A 24,743-nucleotide genomic window follows, 5' to 3' on the forward strand; every position below is an offset into this window, starting at 1 on the left:
GCTAGACGTAAAGATTACTAACGTTGCTACTAGGACTGGGTATTTTATAAATTACGAAAACAGAACCTTAATAATTATGCTTATATTACTCCAGCATCTAGATTTTAGACCTCGCTTGTTATTTACTAAAATCTATATAGCTTAATAGATTTAACATTAACATTTCCCAATCCCCTCCTCCATACTAGCTCCCCCCTAACATAAATATTAGAACTTAGGATATATTCTAAGATATACCTATTAAATTTATTAGAAAATATAATATTATATATATAAAACTAATCGGGTTAGTTATTAAAGATAATAATCCTCTTTTAGTAATATATAGCTTATATAAGTTACTTAGTAATATATCTTAATTCCAGTTATAAAAAGAGCCACTACTAATATCTATAGAGCTTAGCGGATATCATTAATAGGATAAGATAGATAATGCTTCGTCCTTTATTACTTTTATTAATCCAACAATTAAAACAGAAGTAGTTAAAGCGATGCGTTAATACATATACACCCCTAAAGGGGATATTAAAGGGCTGTATAAGTAAGCATCCTTATATTATATAGAGCTTATACTAAAACAAATTAGATAGAGATATTAACTTGCGACCTTTTTAAGCTAACATAGCTTTAAGGAGGCTAAGCTTTATAAATATCAGACTAACCTTAACATGGCGAGGTTTTGGACAAATAAGTGAGCTATTACAACCATCCTAGTATTGCTTTAATGCTAAGAAGCCATTAACTACATAGTCCTTATAGAAGAGTTCACCGCAAAAGTACTAAAAGGCACTAAAGAAGCTTCTAGGGTCTACCAAATCGTCAAAAACGCGGCAGGCAAAGCCCAGCACGGTATTACAATTATCATTCCATAGCTTATAGTGGTAGCCAGGAAAAGTTTCAACTAGCCTAAATTAGTAATCTTTTTAGACTAGAGTGGATTTGAGCTCAAATCCACTCCAGTTCAAATTACTTAAGGTTTAGCTCATTCCTAAACAGGACTAGCGCTTGCCTATCAAGACTAGCAGCCTACTCCACTCCACTCCACTCCAACTTTAACCCAGTCCAAAAAGATCACTAGCCTAAATCTCGGAGAAAGCGCTGGGGCGACTAAGAAGCTCTAGGAATAGAGGGGTATCCACTATATCGGAAGCTCATCTCCGAATACCCCGCCTTGCTTGGCGTCTCAATTCTCGTATGCGCTGTGTTGCATTATTTATTCCGAACGTTGTTTCAGGACGGCATTAAGCTCAATTTGTATTTTTATGCAGAAGGGATGCAAGGGAAACAATCTGTGTGTCCCCGGGCATTTTTATCAACTCATGTGTTTAGAAACTTCGAGACCAACTTCTTCGGTAGCTCTAGGCAAGCGTAAACCTAATTACTACACATATGCTATTAAAATGATTATACCTCCTCTGCTAGAAGACTTTGGTTCGGCCTGTAAATGAACGTGATCCACATTTTTCCAAGTGTACCATTGCATGCATGAGCGGCGCATATATGCATGTCGAGCAGGATAGTGGCTGGCAGAACAGCGCAAGCCCTAGGAGTTGCGGGTGTGCTGTGTAAGGATATAAAGATTGTTTGCGTATGGCAACGGCCCGCATAGACTTGCTAACAATTAAAGGAGGCTTAAAATTTGGAGTTAATTGATCTTCTAAGGCCCTAATTAATTATATATCGATTGCCTATTTATATAGGTAGTGGTTGTAAGGTTTATAATAGACTTTTAGTATTACAGTATTATTTTTATTTATAGGGCTAAATATAAATATAGTAAATAATATACTTTAGGTAACCACTAAACCTATTTAAACCGCCCCGAATTAGTCCCAAATATAGCCAAGACACAGATATAGACTTATATTATAATTAGTAAGATTCCAGCTACTAGAGGACTTTTTGAGGGAACAATCCGCTATAGAGAAAATCTATATTAAAATTTATATATATTACATCATCTATACAATCAACAATCAACTTGCAATCAATCAGCTCGGATTTAGGCAAACAATTAATCAATCAATCAAGCGGAAGGGTCGTCAGATTGTTTGATTGCAAGTCTGGGCCCGCACGGCACTACCAGCACAGCCGCACAGCTGGCCCAGGAAATAGTACTACAGCTGATCCTGCGTCATGTACGAAGCACTAAATCTACCTTCAGCCACTCAAAGATAGACTGAAAGTATCACCAACTGTCCCTCCAGATTCCAGTAACGAACCCCAAGGGCTTCACCGGTGGTTGTGAAACACTTTACACACCCACCGGTTCTTTCTTGCTTGTCAAACTCTCGCTGTTTCGTGACCCTCCAGCTGGATCGGCCTGAGGATTTCTGTGGTGGTAGGCTATATATTCTAAGGCAACCGACCATAGGAATGCCGCGCTCCTCAACTGAGTGAATGAAGTCGAACAAGGTCTGAGCCTCATTCGCCTCCACCGTAATCTAGAGAAAATAATTACTTCTCTCTGCCTTTCTCGAAGCCTCACCGCTTTCCTCTGCGCGCGCAAATTTTCGAAACCACCCTCCAGTCGGCAATCATGTCTCCACCAATCCTTACTCCCTCCCCCCCTCCCCCGGGAGGAGACGAGAATCGCGGTTATCAGGTTCTTATTGTACTGATTGTGACCTTCACTACAGCCCTTATTTCAGTCTGTCTGCGGGTGTGGGTTCGTTTGCGTATAGCTGGTTCTCTCGGATGGGACGACTACACCATTATCGGGGCTATGGTACGTACTGTGAGAAATATCATGTAAATATAAGTCACCTTAACTCTGCTGACTAATCTCGTAGGGTATTGGTGTAGTTGGCTTAATCACCTGCATTCCCTCGGTAACGAATGGGTTTGGCAGGCACATATACTATCTTTCCCAAGAACAAATCGTGGCGGCCAGAATGTGGAATGAATTCTCGCAGCTTCAGAACATCCTCGGAGTCTGGCTGCTTAAGCTATCCATTATCATTTTCCTCCTGCGCATCCTTGGAAGAACACATAGGAATTTTACCCTATTCCTCTGGGTGCTTTTGGGCGTCTCTACCGCCGTCAATATCTCTTTAGTCATTATTTGGTTTGAACAATGCACACCTCTCAAAGCAGTGTGGGACTTCCGCCTGGATCATTCGAAATGTCTGACTAAGAACGCTATCGTGGGTGTGGCGTATCTCACAGCCGGTATGAGGTTTAATCTAAATGAATACTACTCAGTTGCTGACATTTCGCAGGCTTCAACATGGCCACGGACATTATCTGCGCGACGTTTCCCATGTTTTTCTTCCGCAACATCCAAATCAACCGCGGACGGAAAATTGCTCTAATGGTTTTGACCAGCCTTGGCCTTCTGTAAGTAGTACTCGGAGTATAATATTACCATGCACTTACCGCTGACGCCTCGTAGTACCTCTGTTGCTGCCATGCTCAAGATCATCTTCCTTCAAGGTCTTGTTGAAAGTAAAGATGTAACCTGGGCGCCTGTCAATGTCACCATATGTGCCATTGTAGAGGAATATGCGGGCATATTCTGTGCCGCTCTGCCAGCCTTAAAGCCGCTTTTCAGCAAAGCGCTAGCCCTCATACATTACGGCAGAGCAAAATCCAATTCTAATGCCACACGGCTTTTTATCACCCGCGGTTGTGGTGTTACTAGGGCGACAACAGGAAGCGGGCTGAACGATAGGGATGAGGGAATTCTACTTGATACAGGAATGATACAGGAATAACAGCCACGACGGCTTATGAAGTCAGTGCACACACACGTACGGGAGAAGAACCGGGCGGTTTGAGCCAATATGAGTATGGAAGGAGGCCAGAGTGAGTGATTCTCAGTTAGTTTGAAGATATCCGTGACTATCACGGGGCGAGATCAACGGGTGTTCATGGAATCTGTGGTGCTGCTATAAATGTTACCCTGGGTCGACATAACTTAGCAGCGAGGGGAAGGTAGACCTGATAGCTTTGGGTTGGCGGAGTATTTTTGCGGCCAGGATCCGGGCAGTAACACTTGGCAGCAGAGTTGGTAACAAGCAAGCTAGCTTGCTAGCTTGGCTTACTTGCTTGATTATTAATCAAGCAAGCCAGCAAGCTGAAAGGCCCGATTTGGGCAAGCAAGCAAGCTAAATGAGCCCCAGCTTGCTTGCTTGCCCGCTTGATAGGAAATATATATATAAAATTTTGGGTTGAGAGTTGAATCTGATGATATATTTTTGAATGCAAATACTGTAAACAAACACCGTTTATTCATTTTTCTGTGCCGAGCGTATATCTGCTTCGCACATGTACTTTCACGTGACGCGTCACGTGCAACAGCACGTGCCTCTCGCATCCTTTTAGAGCCTCCCTTGGAGCCTCCGTCGAAGCCTCTGTTGAAGCCTCCGTCGAAGCCGTCCTTAACACCACACTAAGCCTCGTAATAACCATCTGCACCGTATTATTACTATAAGTTATAGCTATAAAGGAGCTTTAAGGTAACTCCAGCCTTAATTTTATATACACTAAATATTTCTACACAAAATTAATCAAGCGGCCAAGCAAGCAAGCAAGCCGAACGATTTAACCCAAACAAGCCAAGCAAGCAAGCTCAAGGTGTCAAAAATTGCAAGCCAGCAAGCTGAGGCCTCTCAGCTTGGCTTGCTTGCTTATTACCAACTCTGCTTGGCAGTAACTTTACTGCCCGAATCTTTTGCCAAGTGCGATTCTGCCGGTGTAAAATCAGTGGCTTTGAGCTTGTTTTTAGTGTTATAGATCTTGATTTTAGGGCTGTATATTAATTAATTGATATAGAGCCACGACGTCGTAATTCAGCTATGCTTAAGTCATGATCTGCACCTGCATTGCAATTATAAGGTTTAGGAAGGGGTTATAATTTAATTTAATTATAGATATTATAATGCAAAGTCCCTGCGGCGTAGTAGTACGGTAAGTTCTATAATTGCTTTAATTTGGAGCTAGCTTAATATAATTATACTACTTTTCCGAAGTTCTTAAGTAGCCTATCTAGGCTATAATGTAAATATATAGGTTTAATATAACTTGGGGCGTTGAAAATAAGATAAGAATAATATAATTAATTTAAAGCCTTATTAATACGTGATTTAATAGGAAATAACCTTTTTTTTAAAATATTTTTAATACGCTATTAATAGAAACTAAACCCACAACCTCCTATTACCTAATTAGGCTAAGGGCCTCGGTGGCAACATAATAAGGCTTATAAGGCTTAGCGGCAATAAGACTTAGCGCTAAGTATTAGAAGTTAAGGCTACTCGGTTACTATAGGAGAGCTATAGTGCTTAGGGTAGTATTAAACTTTAAAAAAGTTAATTATTTAGGGTGTCTCTATTACTATAGTAGCTACTACGGTAATAGAGACACCCTAAATAATTAAGATCGCGATTATTAAAAATCGTATCGCTAGAAAGCTTGCAATAGAGATATTATTAACAACCCCCCACTAATATCGTTAATATTAGTAGTAGGATCTAGCTAAGTTATAAAGGACTTCTTTATATATATATTAAATATAGTATAAGGCAGTAACTTTAATAGAGTAAGGTAGTAAGCTATAAATCACCACTATTAGTTAGAAACGGTTATATTTATTAAAGCTATAAAACAGCGTTAAATAGCTATATCTCTAGTTAACTTTAAGCTAGTATATAATTTCTCAACTAGGTTTAGCCTGCTATGTACTTAATTGCTTAATTATATAAGTAGAATAACTATAGCTTATATCTTAAATTGCGATAACCTAAGGTCCTAAGTATTTAGCTATATAAGGGAGTTATTAGAGTTATTAAAATCTTTAGAGTCTTAGCTAGAGGATATTAGTATAGGAAATAGTAAGCTAAATAAATAGACAAATATATTTAATATTATTAATAGTTGCTCTTAAGAGGATTTAGATAAGGTAAACTAACGTTTCCGCTTATTAATAGCTGCTTATAGTAAGCACTACAATCTTATAGGTGCAGTTAATATAGGTAGTATATTTAATAATATTTTAAGTTTTTTACGGACCCTTACTATCAATCTCTGCCTTTTTTTTCTATTATGATATCTATTATTTTGCCTACTCTTTATACTTTATAGCCCTCTTAGCTTGCTTAAGGCTAGTAAAACTACGCTTATTAGCCTTACCCTTTTTTTTAAACGTTACCTTTAAAGTCTAAACTAGATTAGGTAGTTTTACTAGAATAGTATTATTCTTTCTATACACTCCTTAAATTTAAGAAGAAGCTATTAAGTTTATTACTAAAATAAGTCTATAAGAACTTCTGGCACCACAGGAGATCAACAAGGCTGTTAAGGAGTGGCCACATGAGAATGCCCTGCCGCTGTACCCAGGCTACGTTTGAATAATTAGAATGAGCCATTTTGTTGCACCAGGCAGAGGAAGAGATACGCACGACAGATAGTTGTTGGGTTCACCGTGGATGGCTATAGCTAGCATTAGTCTCAGTACTCTCACCCACTCATTTATTGCAGACCCTTCTCCACTCCATCAACTTAATTCAAAGCAAGCAGACGCCTAAGTTGATACCAGCATGGATTGCTCTGAGTTCAAGTGAGAACCCGCATTTCGTTGTAATCTCGGGGTCCAAGAGCAGCAAGGTGCAGCCACCATAGACATGCTGTCATTGATACAGCTATTCTATTACCAATGCCAATCTCTGTGACGTTGTAAGTGTTGTGCCCCATCTCCACCTTGCGTCGGTTCTATGCACCAAAATGCACCGATCTCGTGTCGCTCGCGTGCGGTCCCCCGACATTTTGGCGACAGATCTGAAGCACCGCATAGCGGCAGAATGTGTTTGACCTGATTGTTAGATCTTGTGGACAGTGTGTAAACCTTGTGACTCAAGCACAGCCGAGTGCCAAGGTACTGACCCGCTTGAGTTTGTCTGCTCTGGAGGAAACCCGACGTTCACCATCACAAGTCTCAAGCATCATATCAAGACTCATTCGTTCCTTGTTACCGTTGCGGAAATGTCAAATTCCCCACAAAGTGTGTCAAGCGTTGACAAAATGCCTCCCGATTCTTTTCAAACCCATGGGTTCCGCGAGGAAAAGACGGAGGAAGGACGCGAGGGAAAGAGGAACCCCGCGGGCCTTTTCCTAATACCACAGCTCACGGACTACCCAGAGGATCCTTTGGTATGTGTTTACGAAGGGCTTTAAGGAGATGACTTATAGATCAATCAGAAAGCTCATAAAATTACATAGAATCAGCGCTTGAGCAAGAAGTTGCGAATCCTTGCAGTGCTCTATCTAGCTGCATTCTCTGGTACGGTAGCAACAATGGCTGGATAGTTAGCATATCTGACGCAGGCAAGAATCTATCGTAAGAGTAGTACGGATCCCTCTTACTCGGTCAGTATATTGTTCTATGCCGAATGCCATGAGGAAATGGCTAACCTGTACGGTCTAGATATCTGCTGCAATAGCAGTTTTAGCAGGTGGCCCGCTCGTCTTTGCACCACCGGCGCAAATTTTTGGGCAATGTTAGGCGCCATGAGGTGTGCGATATGGTCAGCGCAAATGACGAATCAAGGAGACTACATATCATTTATATGCTCCCGTTTCCTGGGAGGCATATTTGGGTCACTACCTACAGTCATCGGAGCTGACACCGTTATGGATATCTTCTTCCTCCATGAACGCGATAAAGCATTCCTATGCTATTCGATCAGTCTTCTGCTTGGAACAATTGCTAGGCCGACCCTCGGAAGCTTCATCTTAACAAACCAATCGTGGACAATTTGCTTCTGATGGACAGTGCCGCTGCTGGCAACAACGACAATTCTCGTCTCCTTTATTGTAGAGAACACAAGCTTCGTACGAGAAGGTATGACTGGAAAAACCATACCTAGACGGATACCTTGCCTTAAGACTCAAGACGTACTTTCCCGGTATAAGTGTTACTCTACATCCAGCTACATCCGAGTTAGTGAGTCATCAAAGCTGAGGGTTGAGGTTTGAGGGTTCAGAGGTAGGAGCCAGACGTGCCAGAGTAACTGATTCGCTCATCTTGTAGGCTGGACGATCCCTGGCCCCGTTTTTGATTGGCATATCCCCTGCAACAGTCGTAGTCGGATTGTTCATCATAGTCCTCTTTGGATGGGCGCTCCTTCTTAGCATTCTCTCGCCAATCTTCCTACAGACGCCGGTTAAATTGGGCGGCTACGGCTTCACGCCAACGCAGAATGCTGCATGTGAGTTCATTTTTTCCAGACATTAGTGGACATCAATCCTGACTAACGCCGAGACCCTCAGTCAGTTTTGCCGAATGGGTTGGCCTTGGTACCTCTCAAGTATATGGCTTCTTTACTAATGATGGAAATCCCGTTATGGATCTGCAAGAGGTATAAGCATAGAATATGGTCTCCAGAGCTTCTGCTGCATTGCCTTTGGATGCCAATAGTTGTCATGGACATTTGCCTATGGTTATGCGGCGCAGCACTCGAGTACCATTTGCATTACATGGTTCTTACAGTTGGGATATACCTGTGTGCCTTTGCAGTGCTTCTAATGGTGCCAATTTGTGTCAATTATGTTGCTGAAAACTACAAAGAGTATGCGCCGCAAGCTGCAATTGCTATGGGCGTGTATCGGTTGGGTTGGGGTATCGCGATCCCATTCTTCTTCAAAGAGTGGGAGAAAGCGGTTTCGGTGGGTTGGGTCCTTGGCACAGCGACTTTTCTCAACCTGTTGGCAGGTATTTTGATTGCCCTGTATGCTGGAAGGGACCTTAATTGAGGCGATTGCCTTTGATGCAGGGCTTGGTATACACGGAGGAAGGGCAGACAATCTTACGAGAGAATAGCGTTTAGAGGCTGTTACGTGGGAGAAGGCTGAAATGAATATTGGCATTCTACAGTATATTGACGTGGGCTAACAGCAGTTCTTTCGTGAATTGCGGAGGATGTAGGAGGGATTCCGGTTACGGCTGCTCTAATACAAAGGATAGCTATCGTGGTGGTGAGTTCTGAGTGTGTCTAATAAGTTACTGTACGAATACTTTACTGTACGAAAAAGTTACTGTACGATGCGATAGTTAATGTTGGAGAGAGGTGGAGCGCACTGGGCATGCGGGGAGTGTGACGTGCCCTATAGTGGGGCCTGGAGCGCTGTTAAGAGCGGCAGCTTCTTGTTGCGTTTCATTTCTAATGGGCAGTCGAGCAGTTGAGCAGTTGAGGCAGGCATCCTGCCTTTCTTCGTCCCACTGTGGCTTCCCGATCTTGTTGCACAGCTGTTGAAAAGACTGGCGTCGCGACAAACTTCACTTACAGTAGTCTCCGCGCCTAAGCGATTTTACACCAAAACTCACCTAAAACACTGCTATATTTTACCGCAATAATATTTGCCAAGCTACTATTAAAACCATTAACTAGTTCTTACTACAATTAAATTTTTATTAATTATAGGAATTTGTTATAATAATATAGTAAAATATTATTAAGTGGTAAAGTTTAAAGAGAAGAGGGCATTTTATATATAAATTCACTAAAATTTTATAATACTTAACTTTAAAGTATATTTATATAAACTAATGGTTTATTATTAAATAAAAATACTACTTGTTCTTAATTATTAAAATTTTTAGAATAAATTTATAATTTATAGCAGTAGAAATTATGCTGCGAATATAGCGAGTTTTGGTGTAAAATCGCTTAGACGCGGAGACTTTTGTCCCATGACTGTAAGCTCGGGCTCCAGGGCGACCAAAGTAGTTATTGCGTGCAGCCACTGCCGTTCGCTACAATTACTATATACAGTTGGTGGTAACCAAGCAAGATTGGATGCGCGTACCGAATTTTGAAATCTCGCAGCGCTCGGGGAGGAAGCTGGTCGCGGACATGACTGTAGAAAATGGGGGACAAATCGGTGGTATGTTTTTGGTTAGGGTCCGAGCTTTACTATAGGCTTTTAGGTTGTACTGTGCCGCAATAGTTGCTTCACTCTTTATTATGTGCATCTCTTAACTCTCCTACTTCTCCTACTGACTCCGCCCTTATAACTCCTTTTCCTCTTGCTCACCATGGACCCCCAAATCACTGCTGCGATTCATGCATTCCGCGAAAAGCTGTACAAGCGCTCCTTCATACCATTGTCCAAACAGCAGGCTGTATCCGCTGTAGACACTCCTGCGAAAGGCCCTGTTTGGGTTAGCAGAGTCAAGTTCCCAGCAGCACATCTTGAAGGATTGAGCCGAGCTGTCGTCGATGCGGTAAAGGAGCTTGGGAATGGCAATGAACAGTTTGATATTCCCCATAACCTGGATATTGTCGGGGAATGGGTAGGATATCGCAGCGGCGTGAGCAAAGCAGAGCCAGAACCGGAAATATGTGATCAGCAGAAGTACGATTGCCTGATGCGCGACGTTGGCAGTGAAGTTACCATTCTTTACGTCCACGGAGGAGCTTTGTAGTACGTCTCTGCTCCATAGCCCTTTTGCTTTCCTGCCTGGATAGTCTATATTTCTTAATACTGATGGAATTTTATTATAGCACTGGATGCCCTGCAACCGTTCGACCTGCAACAGCTGCCCTTGCAAAACTCACTAGGGGCCGCTGTTTCTCAGTAGACTACCGCCTCTCACCCCAAAATTCTTTCCCAGGAGCTCTCGTAGATGTGCTTGGGGCATACCTCTCGCTACTCTACCCACCCCCAGGATCGTACCACAAGGCTGTCTCATCATATTCGATTGTTCTCGCCGGAGAAAGCTCTGGGGCTTACCTTGTGCTTGCTCTTCTATTAATCATTCAACAGCTACGCCCGTCTCAGCAAATTCAGGATACCGGAATCAAAGTAAGTGGTTCAAAGGTCGGGGTACCGTTTCCTGCAGGAGTTGCATTATACGCAGCCGAGGGTGACCGCACCCATTGCCTGTAGGTCTTTTTGCTCGCCAACTACAAGAACCAATCTGTGGTGGGGTGTCTAATCCTATTCTCAGACCATCTTACAAAAACAACGCTAAACTCGATCTTCTTCAAGACCCTCAACCATGTCTTGACGATCGTTTCCCGCCGGATGCCATATGGCCCTCTAAACCTCCTCGAGGTGACGTCTTCTGTGAAATTTCTGCCCTCTGTCATCCACTTGTTAGTCCTGCGGCCGCTGCTTCCAAATATTGGTCGAATATGCCGCCAATGTGGTTTGCATACGGGCAGGAGCAGCTGGTGGATGACGGGCGGATAATCGCAAAACAAGTCCTTGATCGCGGCGGTACGGTGCAGTTCGCCGAATATGAAGGCCTGCCGCATATTTTTGCGTTTCTCTTCCCGGCCATCCCACAGTCAGCGCATCTAATCGGTAGCTGGGCAGATTTTTGTCTGCGGTGTGCGCAGAACCCGGACGAAATAGAAAGCATAAGCATAAGATACGAGGCGACAGATAGGAACCTCGTAGGAAAGAAGATTGGACGGCTTACGGACCTCGATGAGGAGACTGTGAGATCCCTGATGCAAAAGAAGAAGAAACAATATAAAGTGTGGACAGGTAAGCGAAGCAACAAGGTTTGCCTATAGCTGTTTCTTCATTGTCCTGTCTTGGGTTGAAGTCACACATTAGTGGCCGGGCTACCATATAACTATTTGTTGCCAAGGGGGGTATTGTGAGGGGCATAATAAAAAACTTGGATTAAGATGCTAAAACCCCATGTTCTGTGTTTTGACTGTAATATATTCCTTTTATGACTTCTGTGGTTGTAAGGCCCAAATTCACTAAGAACGCGTAAATTTGTGCATGGTGCTCGATTGGACCTAGATGTATCCGTGCAGCGCGCCTGTGCAAATGTGTATGGGGGCACGAGAGGGTGGAATCCTTTCCTCACCTTAACTTTTAAATCAACAGGGCGGCCGACGCCACGGCTCTTCAACGAGAGCATGCTATCCAATCTGCAACCCGATCACAACTTGGAAACTGCTTCAAAATATATGTAACGCCTCTGCTGTTGCCCCGGGAGCTTGCGGATAAGGAGCTTCTTATGTCAGAGGGCGGTTCTTACGATGCTGGAAGTGACAAAAGCAGTAATAAAGACTATAATAATCATTCGGACTGCGACAGTAACAGTAACAGTAAGGGAAACGTTCGTGGAGATATTGCGAGGAATAATATATTGAGGAGAAAGAGGAAGGAATGCATGCTGCCCAGGTACCTGGTATGCGAGCATTGCGGGGAGGAGGCTGATATTACAAAGGACGAAGATGGAGTACGAACTGACACGAGAGTGAAGAGCCTTGAATCTATGCCAATAATCGTTCCTGGTAGGTGAACTTGAGACCAACTATGGTAATGGTTGCTGGGTTTATTGGGGTGAGGATGTTGCTGGACCCATAGAGGTTAATGGGAACAAAGAAGAACATCATCCCGAGGGGTTAGTTTGGACTTGTTGTGGACGGATCGGAGATGCAGACGGTCGTTTACAGGGGCTACGCTGGGCAGTAGACGATAGCAAATACCGTTGCTGAAGTTCGTATACTGACCTTTCGCCCGTTAAATTTCATTAATTACTCTCAGAAGGTATCTTGGTCTTGCGCAAGTATCTTTCGTTATGCACTGGTACGCTCTAGACTAACCAGAGACCATGGGCGAGCCCTAATTAGTGTGATACAAGAGTTAGCATGCTGAGACCAAGGTGCGTAGAACCAGAAACGATCTGGACATTAATAGCGCGAGGAACGGAGAAAAAAAAGACATAATACACTTCAGTGCACATACCACATATCTACAGGCCCGGATTACACATACAGACCTCATAAACGCCTATTAGATGGCGCACGTACGCCAGTGAACCATATGCTTATAGTGAATATTGATCGGAGGAAGACACGCGCTATCCAGTACAATACATAAAGCTCACACATCCTTCGATCATTAACCCTTAGCCAGAAAACCCTGGAATGCCTTCTGATCAATGGCCACGTTCCCAACAGCTCTCAGCTTCTTCCTTCCCTCCTTTTGTTTCTCGAGTAATTTCTTCCTTCTGCTTACATCACTGGCGTGCAGTTTTGCTAACACATCTTTTCTGAATGGCTTGATGGTCCCCCGCGCTACTATCCTCTTCCCTACCGCTGCTTGAATCACGACCTCAAACATCTGTCGATCGACATGCTGCTTGAATTTCTCTACCCAAGCTCTTCCGAGTCGCTCGACCTGGCTAGTATGCAGAACTCTCGCGACGGCGTCAACAGGTGCGCCGTTCACAAGGAGCTGCAGCTTGACGATGTTCGAGCGACGGAAGCCTGCGTCTTCGTAGTCAAGTGAGGCATAGCCTTTCGTTGTGCCTTTCAGCTTACCGAAGAAATCGTCAACAAGGTGGGCGAGCGGGATGTCGTATTTTAGGATGACTTGAGTAGAGGTGAAGAAGCTGAGCTCTTTCTGCTCGCCGCGGTTGGCTTCGCACAGTTCGATCACCTTGCCGATGTATTCCCCGGGGAAAGTGAGGGTGGCAGAGACGTATGGTTCATGTAATTCCGCAACCTTCGAATGGTGCACATCCTGGTCGGGAAACTCGGCGGGGTTCGAAATGATGGACTCGGCGCCGTCACGCCAAACGATTTTGAAGGGTACGGAGGGAGGCGTGATAATAATACTGGCGCCATGTTCTTGGCGCAGACGGTCTTCAAAAACAGAGCAGTGTAGAGTCCCGAGGAAGCCTAACCGCCAACCAGCACCCAGGGCATCTGACGACTCTTTTTGTACAGTCACACTCCGATCGTTAAGAACAATCTGGTTGATGCTTTCTTCAAGATGTTCGTAATCGCCTTGGTCGACGGGGAATGCCGCTACGAAGACCATAGACTTCGGCTCCTCGAACCCCGGCAGCGGCTGGACTTTTTGTTCGGAACCGATAGTCGTGTAGGTGTCTCCGACTTTGGCCTCTTGTGATCGTTTCATGCCAGGGTTGAAGTAGATATACCCGACCTGACCTGCTCGCAGCACAGTCTGAGGTGTCTGATCCGGATACATGATTCCAACTTCTCCCACAATGTACTTCAGACCAGTGGCGAAGGACGTAATGTGATCTCCGGGTTTAACCTGACCGTCGAATATCCGAACAAGGAGAATAACGCCCTTGTACACATCGTACCACGAATCCACCAGGAGCAGCCGTAGAGGTCCGGTGTCCCCAACTGGGGCAGGTATTTGCTCAATAACAGTGGGTAAAAGAGCTTCAACATTTAGACCCGTCTTTGCCGAAACCAAGACTGCTTTCTTCGGGTCCAATTCGAATGTAGTTTGCATCTGCTCGAGAGCTCTCTGAGGATCGGCGCTTGGCAAGTCGACCTTGTTGATTACCGGCACTAATTGAAGGCCTTGGGAAAATGCGAGATAGAAATTTGCTACGGTCTGTGCCTGGACGCCTTGGCTTGCATCCACCAGCAAGAGAGCTACAGCTGGATTAGCCATATCGGCCTTTTCAATCGCTCAAGGGACAAATTGTATACCTCCTCCGCAACTCGCATAGCTCCTTGAGACCTCCGCACGGAAATCCACATGGCCAGGTGTATCCACGAGATGAAGTAGATAGTCCTCTCCCTTGTAGTTGTATATCATAGAACATGTCTGAGCTTTGACAGTGATGCCACGCTCGCGCTCGACATCTAACTTGTCTAGAATCTGCTTATTCCCGCCGGGTTGAATTGTGCCTGTAAGCTCCAGCAGACGGTCGCTAAGAGTGCTCTTGCCATGATCAACATGCGCAACTATACAAAAGTTGCGAAACCTTTCTATTGGGATGGCTGCGATCCTTTTCTCTAGATCAGACTGAACTCTGTAAGCTTGCGCATTTCTTCGGCTGGTTGAACGGAAAGTCCGGAGGCCAATTGAATTGGGGATGTGGCGGAGAGAGGCATCGAAGTGCGTGGTATTTGCCCGCCAGCACTGCAGTAGGCTATTCGCAGTCCGAAAGCATGGTCGCATGAGTCCGGGGTGGTGGAGTCGTTTTCTATGCTGACAACCTCTCTCGTGCCCTTTTACCAAGCGTGCGAGGAAAACTTCATGTGCCGTGCCATCTTATCTAATCTCCCCACCTGCCATACTTTCAAGGCTGCATCCTCGCCGAATTTGCCTGCAAGGGGTCGGCGTTAACACTGCTTTGACACGCTCTTCGCAGATTGCTGGTAAAACCAATTTACAATCATTCATCTATCGAACTCAAATCTGCTTTCTACTCTTGCAGAGACAGGCCGCTTTTGCCATCGCACTGTTCAAACACTCCAAGCTCTTCGTCCGTTGCCAAGTCAACAAACCTGTAAACACGAATCGCGAAATTCCCTGCCCATCTTCTTGCGACAGCAAGACACTGCATAGAAAATCTTCGAGGAATTATGTCTCAATCAAAATTAGTTTCAAAGAAGGATTCCTCTAAGGTGCACAAGCTTGCGCTGAAGGGTATGTGAGCAATTTCCCAGATCCGCCGAAGAATGCCACGCTAAGTCTTCTTAGGGTCCTCTAAAGTCGTGTCGGAATTTGTGTGTATCCCATTAAATGCATTACCTCCCCCCAGAATGAGGTTGCTAATCATTTACAGTTTGAGTACTCGATAAATACAATACTGTGCATTAACCGAGTCTCAATGCCATCATGTGTGCTAATAGACCCATAGGTTCCAGCGGGGCGTCTACCCAGCGGAGGACTTCACAGCGTAAGTACCTAGAGAGTTTCAGCTGTAAATTGGCTGTACTAATAAAGCACTCAGTGTCAAGAAATATGGCTTGACGATGATGGGTGAGTTTTAGCTCGTTCTTTCTACTGGAGATGTGCACTCGCTGATGCGCTCCAAGTTACCGCCGACGACCAAGTCAAGGCCTACGTCAAGAAAATAATGTCGCAGCTTAAAGAGTGGATGTACGGCGGCAAAATCTCGAAGTTAGTTGTTGTGATTACTAGCAAAGAGACGGGAGAGCACGTGGAGAGATGGCAGTTTGATGTTAGTTTTGTCTTTCGCCCCACCAAGGCCTTACTAACTTTGGAAGGTTCAAATATTCGGCAAATCTTCAAAGAGCAGGTCGTCTAAGAAAGCCTCAGACAAGGAGAATGCGGCACCGGAGTGAGACTAGCTTTATGACGGATTTCGTTTGATATGTCCCCCCACTGACAGCAAGTAGGGCCGTAGAGCCACCTGTCGAGAAGACGGAGCAGGAGATTCAGGCCGAGATTCAGTCAATCTTTCGTCAGATCACGGCATCCGTCACATTTCTGCCAATGCTTGACGGTAACTGCACTTTTAATGTCCTGGTGTACGCAGATGCGGATTCGGACGTCCCGATGGAATGGGGAGATAGCGACGCAAAAGAGATCAAGAATGGAGAGAAGGTGCAGTTGAGGAGCTTCAGTACGAGTAACCACAGAGTGGATACACTTGTAAGCTATAGGTAGGTGACTTAGTCCCTAGATGTATTGGTCGTAGCTGACGGTGGTGTAGGCTTGCGGACTGATATTGTCATTGGGGAATTTTCTTTTGGATCGAATGATATGGAGTTTGTGATCGGGACCAATGGGGTGGAGTATGCGGATTCGTGGATACCATTGTAATTTGCCTCTAAAATCATATTTTGCAGACACTTCCAACTTATTCAACTGCTACTCGGACATCTCTACTTCAAATGTGTGAGACCTGAACTAGCTAAGTTGGCAGGTCTGATATGACCGCAGAGCATCTATCGCGCAAAGGACGCTAAAATTTGGCTTCTTTCCTATGAGATAGACGCATCTAAGAATACATACCAAGAATACCACTAATAGTAGCGATGGCAAGGTTAGTATGGTTCAGATACGTATTGTGCTGCAAGTTTTAGCGAGTAGATGGCTCTGGAAGACGGTCAAGCGGCAAGGATAACAGGCCGTTAGGGCAGATTATATGCACGGAGGAAATGTTGTCTGTGACGAGCCGATTATCTAACTACATAGTATTTTCCATTGCCTATAGAGCAAAAGTAGAGCAGGTTTTGGTCGAATATGGCCCGAAATTCTACGGAGGCGGTACCTCAACGGCGGTGCGGCTCCGTCTGCCACTCATAGAGGGCAATTTCCACAGGTCTGCATTCGGTCCTGTGACGATTTGGCTGGCTGGCTGAGGCAGGTGGTGGAGCGCGCGGCTGGCCTGGCTTGGCGGTGACTAGATTTTCTCAGGGGGTGCGAGGGTTCGAGTGAATAGCGAGGACGAATGGGTAGGATGCGGCTGATGTTGAGTTCCCAGGGCGATTATAGGACGGATTCGTCTTATTCAGCAGCAATGGCATGATGCAGACACATTGGTAGAGGCAGAGGTCCATACTTGGCCGGACAATATTGCACGATAGGCGCGGGAGGGGTGTTAATAGATGACGACAATATTTTAATTTCACAGTAGCCGCTATCGAGGATCAATTGATAGGAGCAAGTATTTATCCTGCATATAGGCTGGTCGGACAAGGCGATGCTTGTCTTGCATGACTTTGCATAGATCTAAAATGTTGTCCTTGGCCATGACTATTGAAGTTTAGGGCGCCACCATTCGTTTTCTATCTCATCCTCGGACTCGTCTCTCCATCTTCTGTTACCGCAGCGGCATAAGTCGGCTCGCCGGCGACGTGCATCAATAGGATCTATCTCAAAAGCTTGTACCCAGACCTTCGCCGTGTCTCTTGATCGTCGCCGATCAGTGTGGGAACGGCTGGCAAGACCTTGGGAGGCTCTACTACGTAGTAAGCAATGCACACAAGCAATAAGTACGGTTCCAATCCAATGTGGATAGCTTCAGGGGTTACAGCCAACCGTCAGCTGGGGTTGTACGGGCGTGGCTTGTCTTGGCTCTGCAAGTTCAGCAGACCACGCTTTCGCTTGTCCCAGCTAGTGTCGCGTGTCCCAACTTGACCGGCTTGTTATCTCAGCGTGTCCAACTTGTCTCTGCCCCTGTAGGACGCGCCGGTGGAAGCACTCCTGGGTGCTCTCTGCATGCCCTGGCTGGTGTGCCTGGATGGCCTCGATACCTAGGAATAGCACTCGCTTCGACACCGCTGCTTCCCTATCATCATGTTTCTCTGTACCGTCTCAGCCCGCCGTGTCCGGATGCCTACCTGGGTGGACGCTCGACTGCAGTTCGATGATTGCAGTTCAATGATTGCTTCCCTGCCCCCTTATTGTATTATTGTGGGCGTGAAATGCATGTTCGATAGCGCGCATTCTTTTAATGGTAAAGTCCATCATCTGCTGAGTAGGGTGGGGTGGGATGGAGGTTGAAGGTTTGACGAACTACCTTCTTCTCAACACTCCGGCAACAACCTCACGCAGCGCTCCAGACATGACGGAACTTCTCTGTCCCGCGCAGGCGAGCGGATCCGCGTGATGACAAGGAATTCACATTAATCACCGGCCAGGATTCGGCGCCACCATTCTCTCGCCAAGTGGGCAGCTAAACCGTGTTGCGGAAGGGGGCATGCAGCTGAGGTCAACTGCCCGGGTGGGCCAAAACAGACGGACGCCGCCTTGCGCCACAAAAGAGCTATTGGCACCAGGAAAACGGCTGTAATGGCATTTGCTCCCCCTCTCCCTTGGACCAAATAGCCATTCTACAGCTCCATTTATCCTTGCCGTCTATCCTATTTTCTCTCACTGAGTTTCCCCAACCCCCCCACGCTCGCTGCCCATTCCCCTACGCTTTTAGCTTCGTGCGCGTTCTAGTCTCTCATTTCTGCTGCTCGATACCATGCTTTGAGTCTTTCGCTCCTGTCTACTTTCAATCATCCGTCTGTCGTTCCCTCCGGCGCAATTCCACTCACTTAGCTTCTTAGCTGGAGCTGGCCATCCATTATTTTTACCTCTACCAGCCGTCAATTGAAGTCTGATCAGCAACTCTCTGGCATCCTGCTCTACATCTCAACCTCCTGGCGCGGTCCGGCGCTCTAGCCGAGCAGCGAAGCAGAACAATCTACAGCCGAATTGCAGGAATAAACGCTTTTTTGTTTTCACACACTCGTTATCATGTCAATGCTAAAGGGTTACTTTACCCCGGCGCGGGAAGATGCCCAGGGAAAGAAATCGGAGAAGGCCGTGGAAATGTCAGAATCACCACGCATGCCAATTTCACCGCAACTCCAACAACCGCAGGCCCCAGCCTGGAGAACAGCTCCGTCATCACCTTACGCATCGAGGCCTGGGTCAATTTACCCAGTTGGAGATTTCCGAAACGCTGCTATGGAAGAGATCAACGAGATCAAGTGCGATGTAATGGTGAACTGGCTTCATTCGCAGCAGGAGGAAAAGCTGTGGACCACGGGTGAGCCCGAGGAGGGGGTAGTGCTGAAGATGTCAAGAGGGAAATATACATGCAGCCCACCCGATCTAGCTGATGAACCCGTGGGCTTCTTCAAAGCAGTAGAGACCTTGAACGTCCGGGTATTTATACTGAATTGTCTTCATGAGCCGTGCTGACTGGTCTAGGTCGCTATGACGGTGAATACCCGAGTCATCAAGATCCTGCTACACTCCAACGATATGCCTTACGTGGAAATTCAACCTGGTCTTCGGTTACAGGTTCTTCCTGACATGTCCTATCTCCCTCGGTGTCAGAAACATCAATTTGCCGCCTTCATCGCAGATAGAGGTATCCTAGTTGTATGGGAGGATGAGCCGAAGAAGCTTCTTGCTCGAGCCGACACAATCCAGGAAGCATTGATGAAGATGATCTGGGGGAACGAATCGGCTTATCCTGAAGAAAACGAAAAGAAAGAGCCAGCGACGGAAGTATCAGCTGTAGATGCGGAGGATCCCGAAAACCAGCCAGAAGAGAAACCTCGTCGAATAGTTCTCATCCAGCCCATGCTGGGCGCAGCCACTCTCCTTCTGACTATCCTTGCTATCGGGTCTGGATGGCGTCAAATTGCCATCGAAACCTACGTCGACCGGAATTACGCGCGTGCCGCGTTCGCTGCTGTCGCACTGCCGCAGATGTGGTTGGCATTGGTAAGATGTACCATATGAGGAAGACCGAGGGTGAACCACGGGAACCACGCTAACATGTCAATAGTTCTTTTTCCAAGCTCTTGCAGGAAACGTCGCACAGTTGATCGGTCCAATTGGGCAGATGGCCCAGAACTCGAAATTCTATTCTGGTATTGCACCACGCCGTCTTGAGCGAGATACGGTGGGCAGCTCACTTCCCCACATTACTATCCAAGCGCCAGTGTACAAGGAAGGCCTTCATTCAGTTATTGAACCGACGATTAGATCAATAAAGGCGGCTATTTCAACATACGAAATGCAAGGCGGGACAGCCAACATTTTCGTTAACGATGATGGTATGCAATTAATCTCTGAAGAGGATGCCAGGGCTAGACAAGACTTTTACGACGAACACAATATTGGATGGGTTGCACGACCGAAGCACAACCCTAAGCCAAAAGACGGCGAGCAACCATTCCTTCGAAGAGGTAAATTTAAGAAGGCTTCGAACATGAACTACGCAATGTGGGTCAGCAACAGAGTCGAAGAGAAGCTTAATCGGCTTCATCGTCCACAGACCTGGAATCAGCAAGATGAGAACGCCGCCTACCGAAAGGCCCTGGCCGAGATTGTTGCTGATGATGAAGGCCGGACATGGGCTGACGGAAACATTCGGATAGGAGATTATATTCTGCTCATCGACTCTGACACCCGTGTGCCCACTGATTGCTTTTTGGACGCTGTCAGCGAAATGGAACGGTCACCACAAGTCGCAATTATCCAATTCTCTTCCGGAGTCATGAATGTTACGGAGAGTTTCTTCGAGCGCGGTATAACTTTCTTTACGAATCTTGTCTATACTCAGATCCAGTATGCTGTGGCCAACGGAGACGTTGCACCTTTTGTAGGCCATAATGCCGTTCTTCGTTGGTCCGCTTTGCAGGAAATCGCATATGATTGTGAAGACGATCATCGGGAGAAATACTGGTCTGAAGCCACCGTGTCCGAAGATTTTGACATGGCACTTCGTCTGCAAACCAGTGGCTATCTGGTGCGACTGGCTGCATACACCGGCCAAGGTTTCAAAGAAGGTGTATCGCTTACCGTCTACGATGAACTCGCCCGATGGGAAAAATATGCATATGGCTGCAACGAACTCATTTTCCACCCGATCCGCTACTGGCTCACGAGGGGCCCTTTTACGAAGCTCTTCCGAAACTTTATAGCCTCTAACATGCCGCTTCCATCCAAAATCACCATCCTCGCATACATCGGGACCTACTATGCGCTTGGTTCGGCTTGGATTCTCACACTCATGAACTACTTCCTAATAGGCTGGTTCAACGGTTCGCTGGACCATTACTACATCGACAGCTTCAAGGTCTACTTCGCTATCATCGTTGTGTTCACCGCTCTCGGAAACGTGGCTCTCGCTATTCTCCGCTATCGAATCGAGGAGAAATCTCTTTTCGCAGCTTTCATTGAAAACTTCAAATGGATCCCGCTCCTCGTTGTTTTCCTCGGCGGCATTTCGTTGCACGTGTCCCAGGCGCTACTGTGTCACATGTTCAGCATTGATATGTCGTGGGGCGCCACAGCGAAGGAGGTTGAGAATATTACTTTCTTTGAAGAAATCCCTAGGGTCATTAGTAGATTCAAGTTTACCTTTCTCTTCTGCATTACTATGACAGCTATGATGATTGTGGTAGCAAGATTTGTGCCGGAGATGTGGCGCATCAACTTCTTCACACCCATCTGGCCTCTATCGAGCATTGTCTTCTGTCATTTCTTCTTGCCGATTGCGCTGAATCCGAATCTAATGTTGTTCACCTGGTAGATGGCAGGATCGTGCTTGAACTCTTTTCTCCAGCGACATTACAGGCGTTCAAGGGCGTTACGATAGCTGGAATGTCCTTTGTCATCTTCTACTTCCTTATCTTCAACGACTTTCTCTTTGGCTACGACACTTATTTCTTCCAATCTCTCTTTAACGCGCACAGAGCTAAGGAAACGTAGATGAGGAGATAAACTAAACAGGGCGTTTGTATATAGACTGGACTTCGGGTAATTACCCGCAACTGGGTTTGAGGTGCTTATACATTTGAAGGTATTGTAATGAATAATCAAGATTATTGTATAAATTTGCCTTTGGAGTTGGTTGATGTGTTTACGTATGTATTGGAAGTGTGTGGCGTCCTTCCCGTACAAATCCGTACTTGAAATGGTCCAGTGCCCGGGTGCACGTGGGCTGCCCTCGAAAGTTACCTACCTTCCCTTCACGTCCCGGGCTTGAGTAAGCCCTCAAAGGCTCCTACTTGACATTCGCTATGGCTTCTTCCACTTTACTCTTCCCCTTATGCCATCATGGTACTCGTCTCCATCAAAAACCTCTTCTTTCCCCCGAAACCGCTCTTCGGTACTCGGCGGTACTCGGCCGTCGACCTCGAAAGTCCCTCCACAGTCCCTGCGTCCGCTTCTAGATATTCGAGTGATTATGGGCATTCGTCCGAGTCTACATGCTTTCTTGACAAGACCGAAGCCGGCGTGGATCCATTAACATCGAACTCATCAGTACATGCACCATCAAGTTCGCGGAGCTCGATCGATCCCCGTGTCATATCAGATGCGACAATCGGCCTCTCGGATGGCCTCACTGTGCCTTTTGCTCTCACAGCCGGGCTGTCAGCCCTTGGGAGCAGCAGAATCGTCATCTTCGGAGGCCTGGCTGAGTTGATTGCGGGTGCAATTTCCATGGGGTTGGGCGGCTGGTTGGCCGCGAGGGGCGAAGCGTACAGTCCCTCTCCACTCCGTTTCTGTCTTTCCTCTGCTCTTCCCCACTCTAGAGACGCAAGACTGGGAGTTTGGACTTGATTCGATGTTAGCTGACATATCTACTGTCTCAATAGCGAAGCCTATACCTCCACCCTCCATAGTACCCAGCTACTTGTCCGCCGCTCCCCATCCACCGCTATATCGCTCGCCCATGATATTTTGCAGCCATACGTCTCACCGGACAATGCCAGCGAGCCCTGCGGCCTGAAGATCACGTCTGACGAGGCACTACTAACGGCCTTTATAATGCGCTTCCATCACAATCTCCCTGAGCCATCGTCTACACGAGGGGCCTGGATCTCGGCCGGCACGATTGCCGCTGGTTATTTTATTGGCGGCTTCATCCCTTTACTGCCTTACTTTTTCATTGGTGAGGTCGGAAAAGCGTTTTGGTGGAGCGTGGGACTGATGCTTTTCGCTCTCCTTGCGTTTGGTTGGGGAAAGACGTGGATTACAATTTCAGCAGCATGGAATGGAAGTATGAACGTGGGAGAGAGCGTTAGACAGAAGAACATGATTTGGAAGTGCATGGGGGGTGGTATGCAGATGGTAGTACTAGGAGGGATTGCAGCCGCTGCGGCGACGGGTCTCGTGAAGGCTTTTGATAATGCTGGTGCTGGATAAAGCTGGGTAAATAGCCATGTTATAATATATGTATCTAAGCGGCAACATGAAGTTTTTACTATACAGAAATGCTGCGATCGGTGGCTAGGAAGCCACGGTTCGATTTTCTGTAAAGTGCAGGGTAGCTCTTCGAGCTCATTTTCAAATTCCTACCTAGAGCTTCCAAAGACCTTTAGAGCAGCAGCTCCATTCATCAATTCAGCGCCGCACTCTCAACTTCGCATTGCTCCTCTGCTCATAGCTCAAGAAGCGAGCTTCCTATCCTTATTGCCTACCACTCCTACCGTTTCTGGATGCGTATCCGGCTGCTCCCACACGCCCGGCGTGCCGGAATAGCGCCAGATAGTCCCGTCCTGATGCCACGAGTACAGATATATCCCCGCCGCCACGACGGGCGTCGCCGGAGTCATCGATCAGCTTCCACGCCTCACCGGCAGCTGAATGAGCAAAGATCTGGCCGCCGCGGTGCAGTTTGTAGAACTCATCGGCGGCGCCGGCGGCGATGGCTTTGGTCGCGTCGTTGCGGTCCAGCAGCGTCCAGACGCCGTGGTCGGGCGGCGAGGCCGTCCAGATGCCGCTGTTTTCGTGCAGCTAGTAGAGCTTCTTGCCGCTGCTGCTCACGGCCATCTGCTTCACTTTGCCGGTGCCGGACAGTAGAGTCGGTCTGCAGTCGAGGGGTCGCTAGCGATGGAGGATAAGGCGATGGCACTGGAGATGTTGGAGTTCTCTATTTTATCATGCCATTTTGGTTCCCGCTAGCCATATATTTTGTGTATGCACGTCACATCGTCGGGGTGTAGCGGATGAAAGGCGTTATAGTTAGGAGGTGTAGGCCACATAACTGAGGCTTCGACATGCGAACGGGGGCCCTATGCTGTGGCCGATTTCGTGCAAGGCGCAATGTGCGAATAGGCTCTCGGTCGTCCAGTCGAAATCATCGTTGAATGCAATGCTTACATGGCCACTGACAAAAAAGCCGCCTCACACGACCGAAGATGTCTGCGCTAGTTGAGATTGCCCTGCGGCCCGAATGGGGCGAAGTGAATGTATATATCAGCATCGTTGTCTGCCTTAGTGAAGGTGAGGGTGTAATCGCAGCCTAGAATCCGAACGCTGACTTGACAATCTTCTTTTGAGCGCCAGGTGGCAGATCCGACGTGATATTATTGTGCTTCCATTTTGCCTCTTTCGACGCCCATCTCTTCCGTACCGACGATGATGCTGGAGGTGTTGTTCCATAATCTGGTCTACTCATTGAAGCAATTGATTCATCGTAAACTTTGACTCAGCATGCTCAGACCAAGAAACCGATGAATATCCGCTGCGCGGATTATCGAATATCCGCAAGCTAACCTATTCGATCGATC

The 24,743-nt window shown here is 46.6% G+C and overlaps 8 protein-coding genes across 8 annotated transcripts; 7 read left to right on the forward strand and 1 right to left on the reverse strand.

Moving 5' to 3' along the window:
* Positions 1-2,160: 2,160 nt before the first annotated feature.
* Positions 2,161-3,343, forward strand: K441DRAFT_742369 (uncharacterized protein; the record flags this gene model as incomplete). Its single annotated transcript, XM_067654385.1, has 3 exons — positions 2,161-2,732; positions 2,806-3,171; positions 3,222-3,343. Exons 1-3 carry the CDS (start codon positions 2,540-2,542, stop codon positions 3,341-3,343), a joined length of 681 nt encoding a protein of 226 aa, XP_067496917.1. The 5' UTR covers positions 2,161-2,539.
* Positions 3,344-7,020: 3,677 nt separating this feature from the next.
* On the forward strand, positions 7,021-9,181 carry K441DRAFT_701289 (uncharacterized protein; the record flags this gene model as incomplete). The annotated part of the gene is made up of 8 exons (XM_067653325.1): positions 7,021-7,149; positions 7,449-7,511; positions 7,710-7,840; positions 7,885-7,942; positions 8,030-8,207; positions 8,489-8,710; positions 8,963-8,973; positions 9,050-9,181. The coding sequence occupies 8 exons, from the start codon at positions 7,021-7,023 to the stop codon at positions 9,179-9,181; spliced, it is 924 nt and encodes a 307-aa protein (XP_067496918.1).
* A 631-nt stretch (positions 9,182-9,812) lies between these two features.
* On the forward strand, positions 9,813-11,743 carry K441DRAFT_623082 (alpha/beta-hydrolase). The gene is made up of 3 exons (XM_067646027.1): positions 9,813-10,422; positions 10,503-10,883; positions 10,949-11,743. Exons 1-3 carry the CDS (start codon positions 10,034-10,036, stop codon positions 11,520-11,522), a joined length of 1,344 nt encoding a protein of 447 aa, XP_067496919.1. The 5' UTR covers positions 9,813-10,033; the 3' UTR covers positions 11,523-11,743.
* Positions 11,744-12,672: 929 nt separating this feature from the next.
* On the reverse strand, positions 12,673-14,958 carry K441DRAFT_670848 (GTP-binding protein lepa). The gene is made up of 2 exons (XM_067650334.1): positions 14,445-14,958; positions 12,673-14,387 (listed from the first exon to the last, which is right to left on the reverse strand). Exons 1-2 carry the CDS (start codon positions 14,917-14,919, stop codon positions 12,871-12,873), a joined length of 1,992 nt encoding a protein of 663 aa, XP_067496920.1. The 5' UTR covers positions 14,920-14,958; the 3' UTR covers positions 12,673-12,870.
* A 123-nt stretch (positions 14,959-15,081) lies between these two features.
* Positions 15,082-16,748, forward strand: K441DRAFT_670850 (mitotic spindle checkpoint component mad2). Its single transcript, XM_067650335.1, has 9 exons — positions 15,082-15,390; positions 15,445-15,470; positions 15,530-15,555; positions 15,605-15,643; positions 15,698-15,726; positions 15,783-15,928; positions 15,975-16,048; positions 16,107-16,373; positions 16,424-16,748. Exons 1-9 carry the CDS (start codon positions 15,327-15,329, stop codon positions 16,434-16,436), a joined length of 684 nt encoding a protein of 227 aa, XP_067496921.1. The 5' UTR covers positions 15,082-15,326; the 3' UTR covers positions 16,437-16,748.
* A 2,458-nt stretch (positions 16,749-19,206) lies between these two features.
* On the forward strand, positions 19,207-21,757 carry K441DRAFT_594256 (uncharacterized protein; the record flags this gene model as incomplete). The annotated part of the gene is made up of 3 exons (XM_067644948.1): positions 19,207-19,374; positions 19,420-19,941; positions 20,006-21,757. The coding sequence occupies 3 exons, from the start codon at positions 19,207-19,209 to the stop codon at positions 21,755-21,757; spliced, it is 2,442 nt and encodes an 813-aa protein (XP_067496922.1).
* A 527-nt stretch (positions 21,758-22,284) lies between these two features.
* On the forward strand, positions 22,285-23,376 carry K441DRAFT_594284 (DUF125-domain-containing protein; the record flags this gene model as incomplete). Its single annotated transcript, XM_067644950.1, has 3 exons — positions 22,285-22,709; positions 22,827-23,238; positions 23,263-23,376. 3 exons carry the CDS (start codon positions 22,285-22,287, stop codon positions 23,374-23,376), a joined length of 951 nt encoding a protein of 316 aa, XP_067496923.1.
* Positions 23,377-23,522: 146 nt separating this feature from the next.
* On the forward strand, positions 23,523-24,260 carry K441DRAFT_356664 (uncharacterized protein). Its single transcript, XM_067641349.1, has one exon. It carries the CDS (start codon positions 23,670-23,672, stop codon positions 24,072-24,074), a length of 405 nt encoding a protein of 134 aa, XP_067496924.1. The 5' UTR covers positions 23,523-23,669; the 3' UTR covers positions 24,075-24,260.
* Positions 24,261-24,743: the final 483 nt, after the last annotated feature.

The sequence above is a fragment of the Cenococcum geophilum genome (genome assembly GCF_001692895.1).
Source record: "Cenococcum geophilum 1.58 unplaced genomic scaffold K441scaffold_86, whole genome shotgun sequence".
NCBI classification, from domain to species: domain Eukaryota; kingdom Fungi; phylum Ascomycota; class Dothideomycetes; order Gloniales; family Gloniaceae; genus Cenococcum; species Cenococcum geophilum.